At 39.1% G+C, this 21404-nt stretch overlaps 1 protein-coding gene across 1 annotated transcript in view; it reads left to right on the top strand.

The window, feature by feature from the left end:
- LOC146677987 (GDNF family receptor alpha-4-like) overlaps window positions 1–21404 on the top strand; it is a 57936-nt gene that overhangs the window by 19126 nt on the left and 17406 nt on the right. The window contains exon 3 of the mRNA XM_085429069.1: window positions 19259–19534. Coding sequence (XP_085285195.1) covers window positions 19259–19534 — 276 coding nt within the window. The remainder of the gene's footprint in view (window positions 1–19258; window positions 19535–21404) is intronic.

The raw sequence follows: 21404 nt of genomic DNA, 5'->3' as shown, positions 1-21404 counted from the left end.
AACAGTGAATCACAAAGGAACTCAAAAAGATAAGATAAGAGATAAGATAGAACTTTATTAATCCCTCGGGTGGGTTCCTCTGGGAAATTCTATTTCCAAAAAAGCACAGCACCGACAGAAGTTACAGAGTTATACACACACACATATATATAAATACAGAGACAATATAAATAAAATATACGAAGGGGATAAATAAAAACTCATGTAACTGAGATACTGCAGATGAATGGTTTCCACCTATGGGTCCTGCATGATTGACAGAGTCCTTTGCTCCAGACTCTACTCTAATAGCTTAACATCTGGTCACACTGACCCACATTTCACTTTTTGTCATCATAATGTTGTCTCTAGGTGAATGATAATTTCCCAGTGCAGACTTCTCAAAGAGGTTGGAGCATCTGTGAAGATACCGATTACTCAGTTACTGAGGAGATGCAAATCAAATGGGGATAAAATGGCATTTTGTAACGATACACATTTAAATGATGCACAGCTGAAAGAGACTAGATTATTGTTTTATATCACCAGTAGAGTGTGTCAAGACCCATGTAATTAAAAAGTAGAATAAACCTGCAGGATTTCTATACATCTTGAATCACATCATGCCACTGAAAATGTTCCACCCGTTTATGACAAGGCAGGTGAAGGCGATCGGCTGAACAGCCCTATCTTAAGATTCATGTATGACGTCCTGTCAGTATGGCTGCTTCTGCTGCACTAAACAGTGCCAGACAGGTCTCAAGGACTGGAGGCATGCTGAGAGTCTGAGGAACACAGATGACACAGAGCTATTAAGGAGAGGAACTACCAGACCCCCGTCATCAACGAGTGCCCAGTGGAGAGAGTGGACAGCTTCAAATACCTCGGAGTTCACATCACGCAGGACCTGTCATGGTACTGTCACATCAACACCGTGGTGAAAAAGGCCCGACAGCGTCTCTACCACCTCAGACGCTTGAGAGACTTCCAACTGCCCTCCAAGGTGCTCAGGAACTTTTACTCCTGCACCATAGAGAGCATCCTGGCGGGAAACATCTTAACCTGGTTCGGGAACAGCACCATGCAGGACAGACGAGCTCTACAGAGGGTTGTGCGGTCAGCTGAGCGCACCATCCGCTCCGAGCTCCCTGACCTGCACTCAATCTACAGCAGGCGGTGCTGGACCAAGGCCAGGAAGATGGTGAAGGACCTCAGCCATCCCAACAACAGACTGTTCTCTCTGCTGAGGTCAGGAAAGCGATTCCGCTCCCTGAAGACCAACACAGAGAGACTGAGGAGGAGCTTCTTCCCGCAGGCGATACGGTCTCTCAATCACACCACCACACAGTACTGACCCACACATATGGTTCTTACACACACACTGGACTTTCTGGACTTTGGTTTCACTTCATTACTTAAATCACGCTGCTGTTATTGTGCATATATTTATTTATATTTCTTCATACATTCTTATATAGTTCTATATTGTGTATTGTGTATTTTGTTGCACAGTTATTTTATTTTCAACTTTAATTTATATATTTTATCTTATTCTTCCCAGTTAAATTTACCCTTCATTCTAATTTGTGTTGTACAGTTATTTCATTTTTAACCTTAATTTATATTTTATTCCTTCCTAGTTAAATTTACCCTTTTTAATTTTTCATATTTATTTCCTTTCTTATTCATAGCCTTTTCCTTTTTTGTTTTCTTTAGGTCACGAGCAGTTGTCCAAGCATTTCACTACATATCGTACTGTGTATGACTGTGTACGTGACAAATAAAATTTGAATTTGAATTTGAGTCTCATCAGTAAAAGTGCCCATCAATCATTGTACTGGAATTCATGGCCCCTCGCATATCCTGTTATGACTCTTGAGTGACAACCACAGCTGCCAGGTGTTATGGTCTTGCCACAACATCAGACCTGACAGTGTTAACACTTAATAACAGCATGAAGTCATCCAGCTAGTATTCTATAAATATTTTCTTATGACTTCCAGAGAAGATGCTCTTACTCGGCCCTGTCCTCTCATTTCAGGATATCGCACAGCCCATTTCTCAAACAGTGGTGGTCCACTCATCAGCAGTAGCTTGGCATTCTGTGATTGCCTTAGGCTTATATTAGTACTGGTTGTTGGGCCTGCTTTTTTGGGTCCTCCTTTTTAGGTCCTAATAAAGGAAATTACTTCACCTTCCTGGAAGCCTTCAGAAGGCTGTCATTCAGACAACCAACAGATTACATTTGCTTTGGTTGCATTATATTGTAGTTATCTCTAGTATATCCAGATGTAGCTCATAGGTTAGCACCATTTTTTTTTGTTCAGCTTTCTTTGAATTATTGACTTTGTGAAAATTATTACTGTGTGGCTCTAACTTCTTAGTTACATCCTGAATTAGCTAACCATAGGAGGTAAGGGCACCTCCACTGATAAAATCTAGAAAAGCCTTAAACGTTTATACCTGCAAAATAAGGTTTGGGAGACCCAGAGTGAAGATTTTTCTTTCTTTCTTTTTTGGGGGGAGTGAGATGTGTTTGGGTGGTTGTAACTGGGTATCTTTATTTACTTATTGCTGTCTGACTAGAGCATTTTTGTATCCCCCAACAGTTATTTTGTTGTTTTCAGGCCTCTTTGTTATTTTTTGAGTTGTCCATGGGGTTGAAGAATTGGGAGCAGCTTGGAGTATTGGCTGAAACATTCTGTCTTCCCTAATACAGGAAATTTAGACATGCATCAATACCAGCTGCCAGTGTGCACATGACGACAAGGGGGTGCATAAATTGGGGGTTTAAACCAAAACGCTTCAGGTTATGGAGAATAATTGTGTGTTTGGTTCCTCACATTGCCTTGTGTTCTTCTTCTGGATTGATCCTCCTTCATTCTTTCTAGCCACATAGTCTAAGGCAACTGCCAAATATGGATACTAACCATAGAAATGCTTTGATCTTTGTGCATCTGAAAAGATTGTCTCTCAAAACGTTGGCTTAGGTTACAAATGCTGGTTTGGTTAATTCAGCAGTAGACTTGAACTGGTTAAAAAACTGAAAAAATTTCCCCAAAAAGGCCGACTTAAGGAGTATTTTTGAGGTGTGTAAGTATCAACATAACTAAACAAAAAGCTAGCAATCCTGGCTCCAGTGACATTGTTTTAAAAATTATTTAATGGGTCTTTGTTATTTGAGAAGGAGAAAGGGAAGGATAAAATAAGAGTTAAGAAGTGTTACAGTTTGAATAAGACCACGAATGGCTGATGGATGAGGCAGCATTGGGAAAGTTGAGTGCAATAGTGGAACAGTTAAAACTGGAATTGAGAAATGAGGGAAAAACAGATGAGCCCCCGACTGTTGGGAGAAGAACACAATCTAGTGGTTTCTGTGGTTTAATGTCAGGGGAGGCTTGAGCCATGAAATTTGATAAAAAAAAGACCCACATTCATTTGTCACTCTTTCAGTATGACGCTGGTTTATTCATGAAACCTTGATTTTCCAATGTGTGCAGTTTTCTGGTCCTAGCATTTAGCTCTGTCCTTAGTGTTGATCCAGTTTTTTCTTTTTTGCATGTATGCATCAATTTATACAGTGGTGCACGTCTTCTGAAACAGAAATATGATGGTTTATGTGACCTTACTGCCTTTGAAGAGTTTACTAGCACTCTGCCTTCTCACCTTGCTACTTAGATTAATGAGCAGAAGGTTAAGACGCCTTATTCTTATTAATATCAGTAGCATTATAAGCCTGTTGCTCTTATGGTCGATGAGTATGTTTTGAAAATTCTAGATTTAGGCCAGGTGTGTCTCATGAGGCTTCTCATAGTGCTGTGAGAGATGTTCCAGGTCCAAACAAAGTCTGCTACTCTTGTCAAAACGAGGGACACTAGAAAGAACTGTCCAATAAGCAGGCCTCCCTCCAAATGTACAGACTCCCCCTGTGTGTGGTCAGCTGGGCTTATGCCAACAGTAAAAAGCTGAGACTTATCTGATAAAACTAACCTTCTTTCTTTAAAGAGCACACTATTCAATTCTGTTCATGTAACTCATGCGCTTTTTAGATGGTTTTGTATCTTTAGATGGAAGGGAAAAAGTACCACTTAGTGCTTTATTGTGGAGTGTTTTACCTTTCTCAGCCTGCACTTCAACTTAAATCTTCTGTGCTTGGCATAGGTTTGGTTCCTCTGTGGATGTCCTTTGATACTTTCAATCTCTATTCCAATCTGATTTGAAGAGAGGCGGTACCTGTCCCCAACACCTGTCCTTCTGGGTAATGATTTAGCTTTGGAAGGTTTGGAAAGAGAGTTCATAAATCTTTTATTTTGGTCAACCCTCACATGAACCTTAGGAATCAAATGAATGTCTTGGCCAGCATCCTCAACCAACTCTTCTGCTATGACACATGCAAAGTGTAGGACTGAGAAATTTCAATCCATCATGCTTTCACTCCATTTGAATGTCTAATCTTGTATTGTGTGGGTCCATTACCAAACATCAATGCTAGGAATTACTATATGATGACTGTAATATGTAAAAGTTCTCATTATTCTGGAGCATTTCACTTGCACTCCTTCATGTCAACTTTTTGTGGTCCAAACTGACCAAGAGGGCAATTTCACAGCTCTCAATTTCACACGAATGATAAAACAGCTTGAGGCTTAAACACCAGGTGTCAAGTAGCCTCAAGGAGCCCTACAACATTTGGACGAGACTTTAAAGTCTATGTTATACTTGCAATGAGGGAACAAGAAAGCACAAACATCAGTGCTAATGAAGCAGTATTTGGGCACACAGTATGGGGATAGCTAACTGAGTTAGGTGATGAATTAAAGAATGTTGTGCCATCTTATATTGCCTGTTGCCTGCTCCACTGCTAAGATGCAAACTGTCAGTTTACCAAGAAACACACAGCCTGTTGATAGGAAAGCTGAAGCACACATTTTGAATCAGAAGATCAAGTTTTGTTGCTTTTGACAAACTCACCTTTTCAGACTGGGTTTAGCAGACTTTAAAAGCCGTATCTCATTTGATACTCTAGAAAGGAGGAAGAAAGTTCAGTCGTATGAAGTAAACTATTAAAGTCCTATCATGCTGCCACCTCACTCTGAAGTAAACAGTGATTGGTGGGCTAGGAAACTCCTAAGTTGGAAACTTTAGGAACATTTGTCACAGTGGGAGCTTTGTCTGCTGATTACTTAAAATTTCCATCTGGACCCATTCTAACAGGCAAATTAAAAAAATTCTGAGTATCTAACACATTTAAACAACCAGTTGGGTTTTCTGTCAGATGTTCAGCAGTCAGACCTTGTGAAGCTGTTTCAATAACACTCATCTCTCTTAACACACTACACACACCACACTAATTGAGCATGACATAAATGTGGGGGCTGCTCAAGCCATTAAGCCAGCATTTTTATGGGATGCCTATGGAAAAGTGCAAAGGGATGGGAAAAGAAGCTAAATACATTTGGAAAATGGGAAAGCTGAACAAGCAAGCTCTATTTGTGCTTCTCCGTGTCTGCTGGCAGATAAGGCTGATGGTTCTGACAGATTCTGTACTGACTTTAGAAAGGTTAATGCTGTCACTGAACCTGATTGTGCAGTGCTACACATGAAATACTTCATTGATTGGGTTGGAAGTGAAAAATTTGTCATGAGACTAGACCTTTAAAGGGATATTGGGGCAGGGATAGCTCAGTAGGTAAAGTGGTCGCCCCATGATCGGAAGGTCGGCGGTTCGAATCCACTTAACGGCTACCCTGAGGTACCCCTGAGCAAGGTACCGTCCCTACACACTGCTCCCCGGGCGCCTGCTTAGTGGGCTGCCCACTGCTTCACTGAGTGAATGGGTCAAATGCAGAGAAAAACAAGTAGTTTCCCCATGGGGATCAATAAAGTATCCATTATTATTATTATTATTATTATTATTATTATTATATTGGCAGATGTCAGAAGAAATCTCAGCTTTTATTACTGATTTCCTGCAACATTTCAAAGCCTTATGAAGCCTTCGGCTAGTTTGACAGGCTGTGTATCCCATTTAGACGATGCTTTGGTTTATGGTGACATGTGGGAAAATCATACTTAGTGTGAAAATTTATGTGGCACAGCTACATGAAAATTTAACAAGGAACTGAACAGATGTGAGTTTGTTAAAGCAATAGTGACCTGTCTTGTCAGAGTTATTTAACAGCGTGATGTCACGCTCCAGGATACACTGGAGACTACTTTAAAGATACAGGTTGATGTGCAGGTTGATGTGAGATTGGTGCTAGGCTCGCCCTTTCCAGAAAGGGAGGAGGATTTGAAGTTGTTCATTACATTCTTTTTAAAAACAAAAAAATAAAATAAAATTTGAAAACACAAAAGAGCATGCAAGTTATGTAAGATAAATTAAAAGAAGGGAATTGTTAAGAGGATTATTTTTACTTTTTTCTTAAAACCACTACAAAAAAGACGGCCAAGTTGAAATCACTAATTAATCTAATATTCATATCTTTGGACTCTGGAAACACGACCAGGAGAAAATACACACATGCAACTCCACACAGAAAAACCTCTTATAAAAAAGAAAATGAATGAAATGCGCCGGCTCCAAAGGACAACTTTTTTGCATCGTGTAACTTGCTCAGGCTGCTCTGTATCTTGTTAGGATTGTGAGGCGCTGAGGACGAGGACCAGACTAGAAATCTTGATAGACGAATGGCAACCCATCCAAGAAGTTCTGGTTAGCCTTGTGCAATGTGTAGCTGTTATTTTTCTGTTCAATTGTAGGAGAGAAAACAGTGAAGTGAGCAGTGAAGTTAACGGGGGTTCAGATTCAAAATTCTCCAGCCCTGATCTCATAGTTTCTGATTCTACTGTGTGACAAGGACTCCTTTTAAACCTTCATCAACAGTTACTTTGTGCCTTGTCGATTTGATACCCACCTCTCCATGCTTTTGGTGTCTCACATGTCCTCCTCATAAAAAGAAAGCAATCAGCAAATGCTGATCAAAACTAACCAAACTTCTCATTTGGTTTGATGCCATCAAAATAAAGCTTTAGAACATTTTTATTTGTTTTTACATAATAAAATAATGCAACATGAAACAGGGAGTTAATTGCTGTTTAAAATTTAGAGTGAGTTGTACCGCTCTTTTCTCCACCACATGCATTAAACATATTGTAAATGTTGCTCTATGAACACTTCTAGACCAGGTGTTTAATCTGCAAAAAAATAATCAAGTTGCCCTGACAGTGAGAAGATGATTCATAATGAAGCTTTCAAGGCTGGTGTTTGTTTATGTAACAGAGAAAAAACTGCCAGCCATCTTGTAGTATGCCCTCTGTATTTGAGAAGCCTCATCATTTGTATGCCTTGGTTTCTTCTTCAGTGCTGCAGACAGCCAACACTTTCACACTGGGAGAAAAACCTGATGCGTCACGCTCTCGCCCTCTGCAAGCAAAGGACGATGTTCTGATAAGTTAATTGCAGCCATTACATACCAATAGTCGACACACTCATAATGTCACCATTTCCAAGTGGAGATAAAGCAGTCTTTGTTGTGTGACATTGAGACTGAACCCTGACAAGGCTTCACAGTGACACACAAATTGGCACACACCCACCTTCGCTCCTCAAGTCTTGCCACTAAATAATCGCAGATGAGAGAAAAATAATAGTTTATTTTTCTCACATCTGGGAAAATGTATTAAATGTAAATGTTTCCAACTCAGTCTGATGGAAACTGCTCTGCATATCAAAAGAAAGCATTTCATAATTTCCTCTCTCATTAAAAGTAACAAGTTGCATCTCCTCCTTCCATGTAAATGCTCGAAGCTGCCTCTTGGGTTATGACTGGAATATATAGGCTCTGCAGCAAAGGAAGTATGAATAAGTACTCTAAGCATTTATTGTAAAAACCCCAATAATATCTTTCACTATCACACAATTTAAAACAATTCAATATCTGCTTGCATGTTTACTTTTTCTCCAACAAACAGAAAAAATGCTATATTGACAAAGTACACGATGGCTCCTCAGACCATCTCGGCATTAAAGCAGATACAAGGTGTTAATGGATTTCTACTTCGGCCTTCACAAAAACTTTTTCACACACCCAAGTGAAAGTTTTAGAGCAGTTGTGACTTCAGAGAGACTTTTTAAAATCAAATAATCACGTCACATGGTAAAACTATTGTCTCTATTACAGTATGTGTATAACTTTAAAAAACTGAGAACAATGAAAGTAAAGAAGGAGAACATTTGTCTGCATTATTCATTTGTCATGGAGTGACCTCAGTCATCCAGGAGCTGTGTTGTTTCCTTCATTAAGACCTGATCCTTGTTGGGCTCACCAAAATGACTGGCATTATTTCCAGGTAACTTAATTAGGTACCAGGACAACGAGCCAATCCCAGCCAAGTGTTTTGTAGTCCTTCTTATGGTTTAATAAGAACATACCATGCTGTGGATTAGTAGTTGTGGTTGTGTGTATGTTTCAGCAGATGGGAGGTGTTGCACTGGTTTGCATGTTGGCACCTGGCCCAGGGCTTCTAGACCACTTCAGTCTGCTGTTGATACAAGCCTGATGATTCAGATACACTGTAGAAACTAAATGAGGAATAGCAGGTGAGGATTTTTGTGGACTAGGTTCCTTCTGTGTCACTTCAGTAACAATAACAACTGTTTGTATTGTGTGTGTTTTTTTTTTTTTTGTGTGTCCCGTTTGGATCTTTAGCCGTCAGAATTGTTGTCTTAAGGCCAAGAAAGATGCCAAGCGGATTTATTTTACCAAGTGGATCATCATGGCCTTGCCATATTGGTCCATTTGATTGACCTTTATTATAATTATGAATTTATTTTATTTTCGGTTGCTACAAACGGGACAGACATGACTGGGGGATAGGACAGGGAGAAAGAATGAAAGAAAGAGAGGGAGAGAAAGAAAACCAAAGGGGAGAAGAGACGGTGAGAAGGGGGGGAAGAGAGGAAAAACAAAAAACAAAAACAAACAAAACACCTGGGTCACCTGTATGGAGAAAAAAAACAGAAGAGAAAGCAAACAACAAAGAGCAACATAATAAAAAAAACAGCACCATCACAATAAACTAGCTAGCAGTAGATATCAGTAGATACTAAATAATAAACGATATTGTGCACGCAAGATAGACAGCGCACAATGTGCTTTGAGGCAGCAGCCAAGAAAGCTGTAGTCCGCCTCTGTGAACACCCGTGTGCATACCTGTGTGTACACCTGTGTGCATACCTGTGTGGATCAGCATGCTTGTATTCCAAAGGTTTCTCCATGTAACGATCTGCTAGGGAGTGTGGGGAGCCACAGCCCCGTCCTCCAGGGTATGAAGCAGGTATGGAGGAGATCCAGGCCCCAGATATCCAGAGGCCTCAGAGTACAAGGACCCGAGGAGGACCACCAAAGGGGGGGGGGAACCGTGCCACCCTCCTGGGAAGAGCTGAGTAGAGCCCCAAAGGAGAGGTCACCCCGCAGCTACGGAGCAGAGGCCAGAGGGGGTTGCAGTGGCGTGCCCGTGGGCTCTGCCGGCAGCCAGCTGTGCCAGAGAGGACCGAGCTTCAGGCTCAGAGGCCAGAGGCCTGAGGGCATCCCACCCCCCGGAAGGAGCCCAGCCGGGCCACAGGCTTTTGTTTTTTAAGATCAAATTTGAAGACAACTCTATTTGCTGGAAGACTGGATTTGGCAAAAATCTTTCTTGTGTCAGTAGTAGCCAAGCAGACTGCGTGTATGCTGGTCTCCTCCTGCCATCTTTAAACCATTAAATAAGAAGACTGCTAAAGTAGGACTACAGTATCACACTGATGAAATCCTCCATAAAAGACCAGAGCAAACTCTAGATTCTCGATTGTGGCTGTAGAGTTACAGCACCTGTTAACCATCGAGCAGTGATCATCAAGATTTAGAAAGGTAATGATGATGATTCGATGATGATGATCGTGTAGTTTACAACTCTTGTCTCAAAAGAAGGATAGAAAGTACTTCACAGCAAACAAGGGAGGAAAAAAATGGAAGAATATAACCAAGCACAGTTAGAAATCTGCATTCCTGGAGGAACAGCATTTTAAAGATGAGACAATCTAAATGAGTAATGGATTTAGATTCCACCTCTCATTTCATTTTTCACTTCTACTTCTTAGTCATGTGGTATTCACATTTATTCATTACATATAAAATCTGTTTAAATGTATCTACTGGATCTACTAACAGCAATGCTTATTGTTCAGTTGATCAACTACTTTATCAAGTCGCTCTGTTTTTCATGGGGGGACAATAACTGGCCTGTTCATGCAGTCGGTCTCGACAAGGGATAGCCCGTCTTTAACAGTAAAGGTGAAATGTGAACATACAGGCTGGAGAGCAGGAATTGCTTCTCAGCCTCAACACCCCAATGCATCTTTGTCTTTTTTTAAAACCTTTATGTAACTGCAAAGTAAAACTCTTGATATTTAAAATCTTCCTTTATTTGTACTTGGCTGACATAATGACTATGAGGTTGACATTTGTAGCTTTTTGCAAAACTTCAAAAACTCGCAAATAATATTTTCATGTGTTTAGTGTTAAATATTCAGTAAATACATTCACAGAATTTTAGCGTGCTGACAGATACATTTAAAATCTCTGATCTTGGTATTTAAGCAACAGACAGTGTGCAATGTGAGCGAGATAACTCTTAGAACTGACTCTTTGGACATAAAATACTTCCAAAATGTCTCCACACTTAGCCTATGGCGATTGGCACACTTTATCCAGACAGCTCTCATGTGACTTGGGCTATATAATTCTTTTAGTGTCATAAGTTACTTAAGGTATCTTTAAACCCCAAACGCCTTAATCTCACATTTCACTTGATAACACATTTTCATCCAAGACCAAAGTTACGGCTTCTCAAAAGGATAGCAGTTCACATTGACACAGAGCTAAACAAACATCAGTGCTAGGATACTTTTGTAGCTGTGCCAGTCATTTTTGTTGCATCTAGCCCTTAGATCAAACTGACACGGATGCTCAACTGAATCAGGAATTCAAGCCATGAATAACAAAAAGCCTCTTTCATGCATTCAAATATAATCTTTTGTTTAGGATTTGTTCCCTTCACACAGCAGCCCTTGCATTATAGGATCAATTTGTTTGTTTGTTTTTTTCTCTAACTGCATAGCAGGGACGAAGAATTCTAAAGTATACAACTGGCAAAATGGAAAAAAAGACTTAAGTACACACAGTTGAAAAGAAAACTTGTCTGGCAAGCATATGAATGCTACTGCTTCCAGTAACAGTAATTTATAATAAGAATATTGAAAATAAGAGCTTTGGCAAAGATGTGAGTACATGCAGCATCACAAAGAAGGATTAGGGTTTATTGATAATTATAGTTGATCCAGAGTAGCAGACACGTGTAATTTTGATATTTTTAAGGATGAGTGTGGTATATATTTGTTATTCACACAAGTGTTTCAGTGCAGTGTTTTTGTGAATCTTTGGATAAGTGAAAGGAAGAAGAGTCACTCCTTTTGGGCTGAAGCTCCTCTGAGGGAAAGCATTGATTAAAGACGGGGTCGTTCATGTTGCTGGAGGAGAGATTGTTATCAGGGAACTAAATGGTTTCTATCCAAGACCTGATGCAATCTCAGGGACCTGAGACGTCATTTAGAGGAATACAGGTTTTTAGTGCTTGCTGTAACAGACTTCTGTCACTCTGTCTCAAATAAGATACTGCAATTGCAGCTGCAATCTGATTTCGCTCTGCACACTGCGTGAAAAGTTTAGCACATGGCCGTGAGGCACACTAAGGAGTTTGTTACCATGGCGAGGATTTGGAAGTGTGCAGTTCAATCACTGCTCCTTCATGTTTCTCTAAAATGATCCATATGGAAAATTTAAAGAGAACAATTTTGTTTGATAATAACACATGGTGGATCTTAATATTCCATTTATATCACAGTGTGATTTCTGTCACTATCAAAATAAGAGCCAACTCAGTCTTCCTGTTGACTGCTTTTAATGTGATGCAGCTGCAGCAGGAAATATTTTGTTAGAATTACTGTTATCTTAGTAGAGCTCTGACACAGCTGGGAAAGTGAACAGTAAACAGTGAGGCTGATAGCCACAAGTTAAATTACAAACTAAAATGCTGATTACATGCATGCGTTGTTTCAAATGAATCCCCTGTGAGTGTGAAGGTGATTTGAACCCAGTGGGGGAATAGCAAGCTATTCTGCTACCAAGGAAAATAAACATACAGAATGTAAATACTTTAAATGGCTGTTACAGAGAAAATCCACCCATCCATTAATTTTCTTAACTGCTTATCCAGTTTAAGGTTGTTGAGGGGTGGGGGCCATTTAAAGCCTATCTATAGCTCATAGGGCTAGAGGCAGGGTGCACCCTGGGCAGGTCATAAGTCTATCACAGAGCTAACCAAGAGAGAAATGGACAGCTATTTAAGTTCACATTCACACCTGTGGCCAGTTTAGAATCACCGGTTCTCATTACTATCTGCAGTAATTTCTATTTGGCAGTACTGGTGTATTCTAGGACCACTGTGGCCTTAAATCAATGGTGTGCGATACTGCATATTTTTGTTTTGATCCTATACCAAGTAAATACAGGCCAGTATCGCCTATAACGATATCAATATTTTCAATAAATAAGGTGGATGCGTCATTTAATGACCTTGAGTTTTTTTTTGTTTTTGTGATGTTTCCTTTTTTATTATTAAATAGTTCAAACCCAGGAGATAATTAGGACAAAATTTATAATTAAATCGAAAACGCTTTATTATTGTGGCGGGCCATGGTCTGCGATGCCGTGCAGGTGAGATGGACTCACCTGCACGGCATCTACAATCATGCCTGGCCGGCTTAAAACCTGTGCTCTGCTTGTGCTGTTGTAGTTTTTGGTGGTGATGTGTACAGCTGGCAGTGGGAGAGCTGCAGCCGTTGATGTAGTTTTACAGCAACCGAGTGATTATTGTAAGAGTAAATGATGCTGGGAAGCATGAAAATTATCAAGTGTTTTTTTTGTTTTGTTTTAAAGTGCACGCAAACCAGTAAACAAATTCAAACAAACAGGTACTGTTGAGAAACTATAATACAAAAATTACAATTAAAATTCTCAACAAAAACAACTGGTGAAAATATGATTAATATGTAAACAACTTAACAACCCCCAAAGCGTGTAAGTCACGTGACAGCACAACACCTAAACACAAGGGGGGCAAAATGTGCCTGGTCTTCGCTGACACAGGAGCGGCGAGTCCGGCGACCTGGCTGTTTCGTCTTTGCTGAAAGTACACCATTGCAAACAAGAGCAGAACTTAAAGTAAAGAATCGATCTCACCAGGCTAGTATTGATCAGATACCGATGCCGACTTGGTATCGATACAATCGATATTTGGATCGATCCGCCCACCACTACCTTACATGTACATGCGTGGAAATTTGTAGACAGACCACAAGCAAGATCTCACCACAGACGAGAAGTGGGTTTCAAAGTAGCTTGCAGAAGTGAAGCAACTGGGGACAGTAAAGCAGCTTAAACAAAACATCTGCAACATTTGCTCTGATTCTGTGGTCTGCCTGAACTCCTGCTACACTAAAAAAATCTAATCTCCTAATATTTATATATTTATATCCTAATAATATAATATAAAAGAATGAGAGTAGGTTATTGGCTGACTGATTTAAACTAGTGAGACAGTCTTTGTATTATAATGAACTCTTTCACTGTAGCCCTTCATGCTACTCCTGCTGTCAGGCATTTATTTCATCTTTCATTGGTTGTCCTTTCATCACTAGAGCGTCCTATAATCCTGGTTCTTAAGGCCCAGTTTTGGTGGTGCTTTTTAACTGTGCTTTAAGTGCTATGAATCTTATGTTTGGGCAAATGAGCTCACCTCAAAAATAGCTCCTTCATGTGTGTGTCTTGGACTTGCTATTGTACCTGTTCCTGGTAATGTGGTCGCATATTTGCACCGAAGCTCTCAGTAAACAATTTATATGATGCTAAACATTTTCCTTAGTAAAAGTGGGAAATATCTCTTGTTGGAATGGGATCAACTGAATGGATAATATTTCTAAACTGAAAAGAAATATGTGTGTAGCTCATAACGTGATGTATTCTGCTGAAAGTCAGACTGCTTTCAAAACTTTGAAGCTAAATTACAGGCCTATTTAGGTCTTCATGTGCTATTTGTTTGATGTCTAACATGAAGTATAAGTGCGGCTGACTTTGCTTTATTCTGAATGAAGATGCTATTTTGCGGCTTCATTTTTCCAAATTCAATCTACTCTGCTTTGATGTCTGAAGTTACTAATTTTGTGCTATGAGTGGAAATAATGTTGCCTTATGCAGAGCATCAGACGGCAATAAGTTATAATAGAAAGACACAGGCTACATCTCTGCTAAGAAGATTGATACACTGGAAGAACAATTTACGCTCACTAACAATTCATTTAAATCATAACCTCGTAGATGTCATCACTGAAAAGGCGGCCAAATTTCACAGAACATTAAGACTTAGATCACATTCACAGGAAGTTGAGGTTCACTTTTCTCTCAGAGGTAAAATGCCAAACTTAAGAAGTTCATTGTGACCATTTGTAGATCAAGAAGGAGTAAGAGCAAATTTCATTTGAATGTTATTAAATTATGTCATGTGGAACACTTTATATGTTAAGGACTTCTGATGTGTGAATTAAAGTGTTAAACGCATTTGTAATAGTGTCTTTCTGGTTTCTCTCTGAATTGTCTCAGTGGTTGTCTGTACTCGTCGTCTAGATAAAATGATTGTAGCCCTGGCCCCTGTATTGTTTCCTTCCCCATGTTCTTCTCTGTGTTTTGTCCTTTTATCTCTCCGGTCCCAGTGTCATGTGTCTTAATCAGGGTCTTTTTGTGTGTTGCTTCTTGTTTTTGGTTTTTTTTGGTCTAATGTGCTAGAAGCTACTTTCAGTTCCTTCCTTATTCACACGATGCTATCACAGCAGGAAGCTCCACATCATGTTTGGAGGTGGATTTCTTTTTTTCTTTCTTCTTTTTGTGTTTTTATGCCAGATGGCCTCCTTGATGCAATCCCAGACACTGTTTAACTATTATCAATTACCCAGATGTAGACCTCTGTGTTGAATCTTTGTAGAGTTTACTATGTAACCTACGTAAGTGGCCGATGCCGTTGCCAACATTCATGCTTGTGTGGTGCATTATATGTTAATTACTTTGCTGTTGGGTTTTATATGTGGTGATAATTGAGATCCTAGGACTTTTTTCCTTTCTGTGCCCCCACTGTTTGCACATTACCTGATACCCATCCCAATAGTTTCACATATTCTCTGATATCTCTGATTTCTTATATTTAGGCCATTAGGTTATTCTTCCTTTTATGGACTTGATGGATCCGAATGATTGAAAAACTTTGGTTAAAAAGTAGCCAGACATGCTTTGGAAGATTTGTCAATACTAAACTGAGCAGTCTCAATAGTTTTGCGCTGTGGCAACATAAAATATATCTATATTACCAGGGAGGCACTAGTGAGGTATGATAAGCTTTAAATTATGTCATAGGTTACTAGGGATGGGAATTGATAAGAATTTAGAGATTCTGGTTCTGTTATCATTGATTCAATTCCTTATCAATTCTCATTCGGTTCTCACTGGCTCTGCTTTGAGAGTCACCACCATCTCTAAGCAACGTATTAAAGACAAAACCTTGAAATATTTCTGCTTTTTGCTATTTAAAAATATCTTGAAATTTTTAGTTAATACTTAAAATTTAATATGTTATAAATACATGATAATCATGTTGACTTTATTTTGACACTATGTGAAAGAGCTTAAAATAGCACTGTCATTGTACACTGTACATATACTTATAAGTACATAAACTACAATACATTATAGATTATCTTATTAATTTATTGTCATTTTTCCTTCCATGGTATTGAAAATGGCAATGGTTATTGGTTTTTTCTTAGTTATCATATCAAGATTAAATTCTAGTATAATTAGAATCTTAATTTATAGGATGGATCATTTTGTGGTGCTACAGGTACACCAGATTATTTATCATTATTTATCTTTAAATCCTGAACAATGGTAACACAGAGCCTTGTGATTCAATGAAATTGCTGCGTTGCCACCCATGTGAATTAGTAGAGCCCCTCTCGCAAATCATATAATCTCTGCTGGTCTGTAATGACTACAGGTGTTTAATTAACTGCATAGACAGACTGCTCACTTATCAAACACAACGTCAGTATTGACATTTCTTTGTAACTGGATCACACTTTAGTGGATTGGATTATAGGCAAGAATCTTCATCAGTTGCAGAAATAAACTGTATTTCAGTGCACACGCCACTCTGCAGTAGATGGAAAAAAAAATGGTAAAATAAATTATTAATTACAAATTACAATATTTGCCCGTGTATTGCGGGAGCTCTGCAAGTGCATTGGCTTAACCACAATTGTTTGGTGGCAGAAAATGACTCAAGAGCTGCATATGAAGAAAAAAAGCCCCACGTGAACCAAACTCCCTTTGTCTCAGTACAGGTTTAGCGCTGCAAAATAGAGCAAAAATAGAGCCACAATTGTGTTAAATGAGCAGTTACACTACAATGGCTTGTATCACGTTGGCTAACACCCTTGGCTAAGCAGTCATATAATCACTTTAATGTGAGGCTGCTAGTTTTAATCCAGCTATCCAAGATAATTTACAAATTCTAAAAGCACTGGAAAAAAGACACTCATTACATGCACCAGTGTGTTGCCATTTTAGCCCACAGCTTCACAGCTTTATAGAGACATAGGAGTGACGGTAACATTCCAGCTGACTTCATTAAGTTTCATTTTCCATTTTATCTCTCTTGAAGTGGACGATTAAGCTGGTGCACGAGGGTAACTGATCAGCTAATCTGCCTGTGATTTATGTGGCAGGGAAACTGAGGACTTAACTGAGCCTTGGAACGCATTGATTACTGACATGGTTAATTGGCTAACCCTACTGGTACATTGAGACAGGCTTATTGGAAATGTCAAATCAAGTGGCTAATTTGCATTCATGATGTATGGTGTCTATTCCAGCTTCTGCCCAGGCAGCACAAACTGACAGACATAGCTGTAAAGAAAGGCTTGGGATAAATTTGCAACTGACCATCTGGCCTTCCAGGACACTGGCATTGGCTGCAACTTTTCCCCAACCCAGCATCCACATGTCTGCGCTTAGCTGGTATGTGATGAATAGAATATGAGCGTATGCATAACTCCTGATGTGAGTGAGACGCAGGACACCTGTGGGGTTTGAGTAAAGCTCCAGCTTTGGAAGGAGATGTAATTGATAGCATAGTGCTGACTGAATGGAAAATTATTTGTTTTTTAATACATTGTTCCTGAGTATGCATATATGTTTTAGAGATCAAAACGGTAGCTGAGACAATGTTGCCCCAGAAATACCCGCTGTGTAAGCAGATGAAAACAGCATGAAATGGAAAAATGTGGTTTTAGCTGATGGGGTAAAAGATTTCATGTGAAATGAAGGTGGTATGATTTTTCACTGTTTGAATAAAAAGATACAATTGGTTTCCTGCAGGCCATGCTAAGGAATATGTTTACAGAATTTCCCTAAGATACAAATGTACACAAGGAGCATCCTTAGAAATGGCAGCACTTAAAGGGGTTTGTGACTTAAATAGACAAAAACATATTCTGAGAAATCTGACAAAAGTGGACAGAATGTTAACACAAACAACAGAGCCCAGTTGGCTGTAGAAGAAAGAAAAAAGCCTTTTGCTTGGAGGTTATTTCACTTTATTCTAAACCTTAATTAAAAGCCTTTCTTCACCAAAGCAACAGATGAATGTGTGTGTGTTCCTCTTAATCAATAATGTTCTTAACATGTTCTTTAAATGACACTCATTGGAGGTTCAAGAACCTCAGCATATTGAATAGAATGAGCTTGAGTCATGCAGTACAACTGTAGGAGTCCAAGCTACTCGGGACAAGGTCTGGCAATGAATTGTTAAGGACATGAATTAGCATCTGTATAGGTCTGCCATTCAAGAGGTTTCCCACAGTATCTGAATAAAATACATGCACATTTAATATGCAGAGACATTATTTTCATATCTTCATCCTTGAAGCTGTTCTCTTCTCAATAAAGCAGCAAATGCTGTAGCCTGCAGGGCCATTTGCAAGGTACTGAATAGTCCAAATACATGTCATCCAGTTATCCACTGAATTTGAACAAACCTATAAAGTAATAGGTTTGTTTTCAGAGTAGGTGTGCTCAGTTCTTCAGTTCGTACTTTTCTGACGTAAAGAGAAACTGTGTGAAAGAAATACTGAACCTCAACAAAAAGATCTGATATACTTTATGCAAAACTCTATTTTCCATTTCTGGACACAAAGACGTATTAATTCATGCTTTTAACTATCAAGACTCCTTTTCTCCTCTTTGATGTGTCGACATATCATGTCCATTTCTAGGTTTATATTAAATTATTATAACTCAAAGCTTAAAGTCTTCATCTGTTATATTTAGTCAGGTCTGAAACATGCTGATTCATTAGGTGATTTTAAGTTCAATATCAACCGACTGCTGTCTGGAAATAATCTCTCATCAAACTTCAGTTGGTTTTTTACTATTGTGTCTTCTCTTTTATCATGTGGCCAACTGCATATTGTCCAAAAATGTTCCGCTGCCCTATTTGGCTCATAGACCCAACCATGAGAAGCAAAGCTCATTTTTCTAGGTTTTGGGGAAGTTTTACAAACAAGAAACCACAATGGAATAAAAATTCATAATGGCAAGAGCAAAGAGTGACCTTGTTTGCAGGTGGGGGTTTTCCATCAACAGTTGCAGGGGATTTGTTCACTGTAATTTTGCAGTGGTCATTTTAGGCATTTCTGTTAAAATATTAATGGAAGCTATGGAAACAAACAGAGTAATAGTTATATTTCACTTGGTTTTAGAATGAAATGGTCAATATGTTACCACACAAGCATGAAATATACAAAAGACAGAGTAAACTCGTTCATTGTCCTGCTCACCTCAACCATTACATTGGCAGGATTTCACAATAAAATCTCCGGCTGTTTTAAAATTCTGTACTTTTCAGAACACTTTACAATTTATTCAAAGTGTCAATTCTTTCCTTCCCCTTTCTTCTTATGCACTATTGGTCTGCATTAGCATGGGTCTTTTTTTCCATCTCATGATCTTACACATTAACTGCTTTTTCCAATCCCCTCATGTTTCTACATTTCTCTCATTTTTTCCTGAAACAGCTCTGTTAGAGGTTGTACATGCCAGTAGAGACTGCTTGGTGGCCGGAGACTCGTGCTCGAGTGATGAGACTTGTAGTCCACGTCTTCGTACTTTGCGCCAGTGTGTGGCAGGCAATGGCAGCATGAAACTGGGCCCGGGCGCCAGGAGCCAGTGTGCCAGTGCAGTGTCTGCTCTGCTGTCCAGTCCTTTACATGGCTGCCAATGTAAACGAGGAATGAAGAAGGAGAAGAACTGTCTAAGCATCTACTGGAGTCTGCACCAGTCTATCATACATGGTATCTAACACACACACACACACACACACACACACACACACACACACACACACACACGCAATCTCAATCTATCTGAACCAAAATGTGTTTCTCGTTATATGTATACATTTTACAGCGTGTAAACTGGTGGCTTTGCCATTTTGATGGAATAAAATGAAGGTTGGGCGTAACAACCATTTGCCTGTTTGTCAGGTAACATGTTTTTAGCATACATTACCTATGTGGAGCAATGAAATACATTTATGTTTGGAAGCCACCCAGGCTGTGTACATGCCCTTGTTTATAGACCTACGTATGGCCAGAATTTAGTTTCTGTGGCATGAAAGCATATTCTTACCACCTGCAGAAACAATTGGTTCTTGGCTTTTTAAAAACACAACATTATGATGAAGCAAAGAAATAATTAAGAAAATTGTCAAGCATTCAAAGTCATACGTAATTTATAGATAAATTAGCATCCAGACCGGTTAGCTTAGCTTATAGAATATCACTTAAGCACTTCAGCCATTTCATTTTTTTTCTATATTTTTTAAATGTTCTTTTTTTGCTGTTGTTTTTTCGGTTGTCTACCATTCTCAGGCAGAGACAGTGTCTCCCAGGAGGTGGTGATCAGAAGTCACGACTAATGATAATAAACACTGTCAGCATTGATGTATATATGTACATGAGAGTCCATTGATAAATACAAAAGAATGATCAGAATAAAAGAACAGGCTTTGAACAGATTATCTTTGGCTAAAATGGATAGCAGGAATGTATATGTGGCCAGTATGGACTATGTCAGATTAGAGCCTGACCAATACTGTTTGTATGGGTGCATATGCAGATCCAGAGCGTTAAAAAAATAAAAAAATAAAAATTAGTAATCATACACCAGCCAATACTCTGCTACCCTCTTGACACCCTATGCCCTCATATGGACCTTACATTTGGTTTTTCTGCACCTTATAATTCATTCTACTCAGTGTTTTATCATTTGTTACATTGTTACTTAAAAAACAACAACAACAATTTACGTTAATGCTTAGTTTCAATACTTAACATATTTGGAATAGCTAGGTGAAATTTAAAATGCGTTGTGAAGCAGAGCTCGGGTCACAGGCTGTTATACCGGATAAACACAGATCATGTTAAAGTTACATTGAAGTAAAGGGAAAATAATGAGATATTTATTAACTTTAAAGCAATGTTTTTGCAACCTAATTGGCAACTTACTACAAAGACACTGCATGACTTTTCACCACCGTCCGCTTTGCTGTGATAGTATCGTATGTGGTGTGGGCAGTGCTGAAAGGTACAGCCAGCAATAAAGTCGAAGGCACTCTGCTGGGTAACCTATGAGAGAGAAATTTTAAATGAAATGCAATTTATCAACATTAGATTCAGTAAAAAGAAAAAACAGACATATTGGATAACATACACACCGATGCTTATTTATCTGTGAAAGGCCAATAGAGGCTCATATATCAGTTGCGCTGTTCATCAAACAACATGGCACAGCAGAAAATCAAAGCAAGAAGCAACAGGCTGAGGAGGATAACAGACAGAGGAGCACTCTCCTACTGAAAGGCTGGTTCCAGTCTTCTCATGGCTCCCCAAGGAATACTTTGTCACTGATAATAGATAGATTTCAGACATTTGTAAATAAAGTGAACTGTTCTCAGTGTCAACCTAAACAATTAATCAAGAATCAGTTATTTTGAGGCACCGTTAAGAATGCAACTAGTGTTCATATTTCATGAAAAGGTCTACAGGAAGTGTGTGGCGGAAAATTAAATTGTGGCCAGAGGCTGTAAGCAAGCCTGTATAAGAGGACTGGATTACTGGGGGATTCCACATGTGGTGTACAATAAAGTATATCATTTGTTAT

Source organism: Rhamphochromis longiceps, linkage group LG2 (genome assembly GCF_057381845.1).
Source record: "Rhamphochromis longiceps isolate RC_006_pf linkage group LG2, R_longiceps_female_GT1.1, whole genome shotgun sequence".
Taxonomy (NCBI): domain Eukaryota; kingdom Metazoa; phylum Chordata; class Actinopteri; order Cichliformes; family Cichlidae; genus Rhamphochromis; species Rhamphochromis longiceps.
This window is presented reverse-complemented; position numbering and strand designations above follow the sequence as displayed.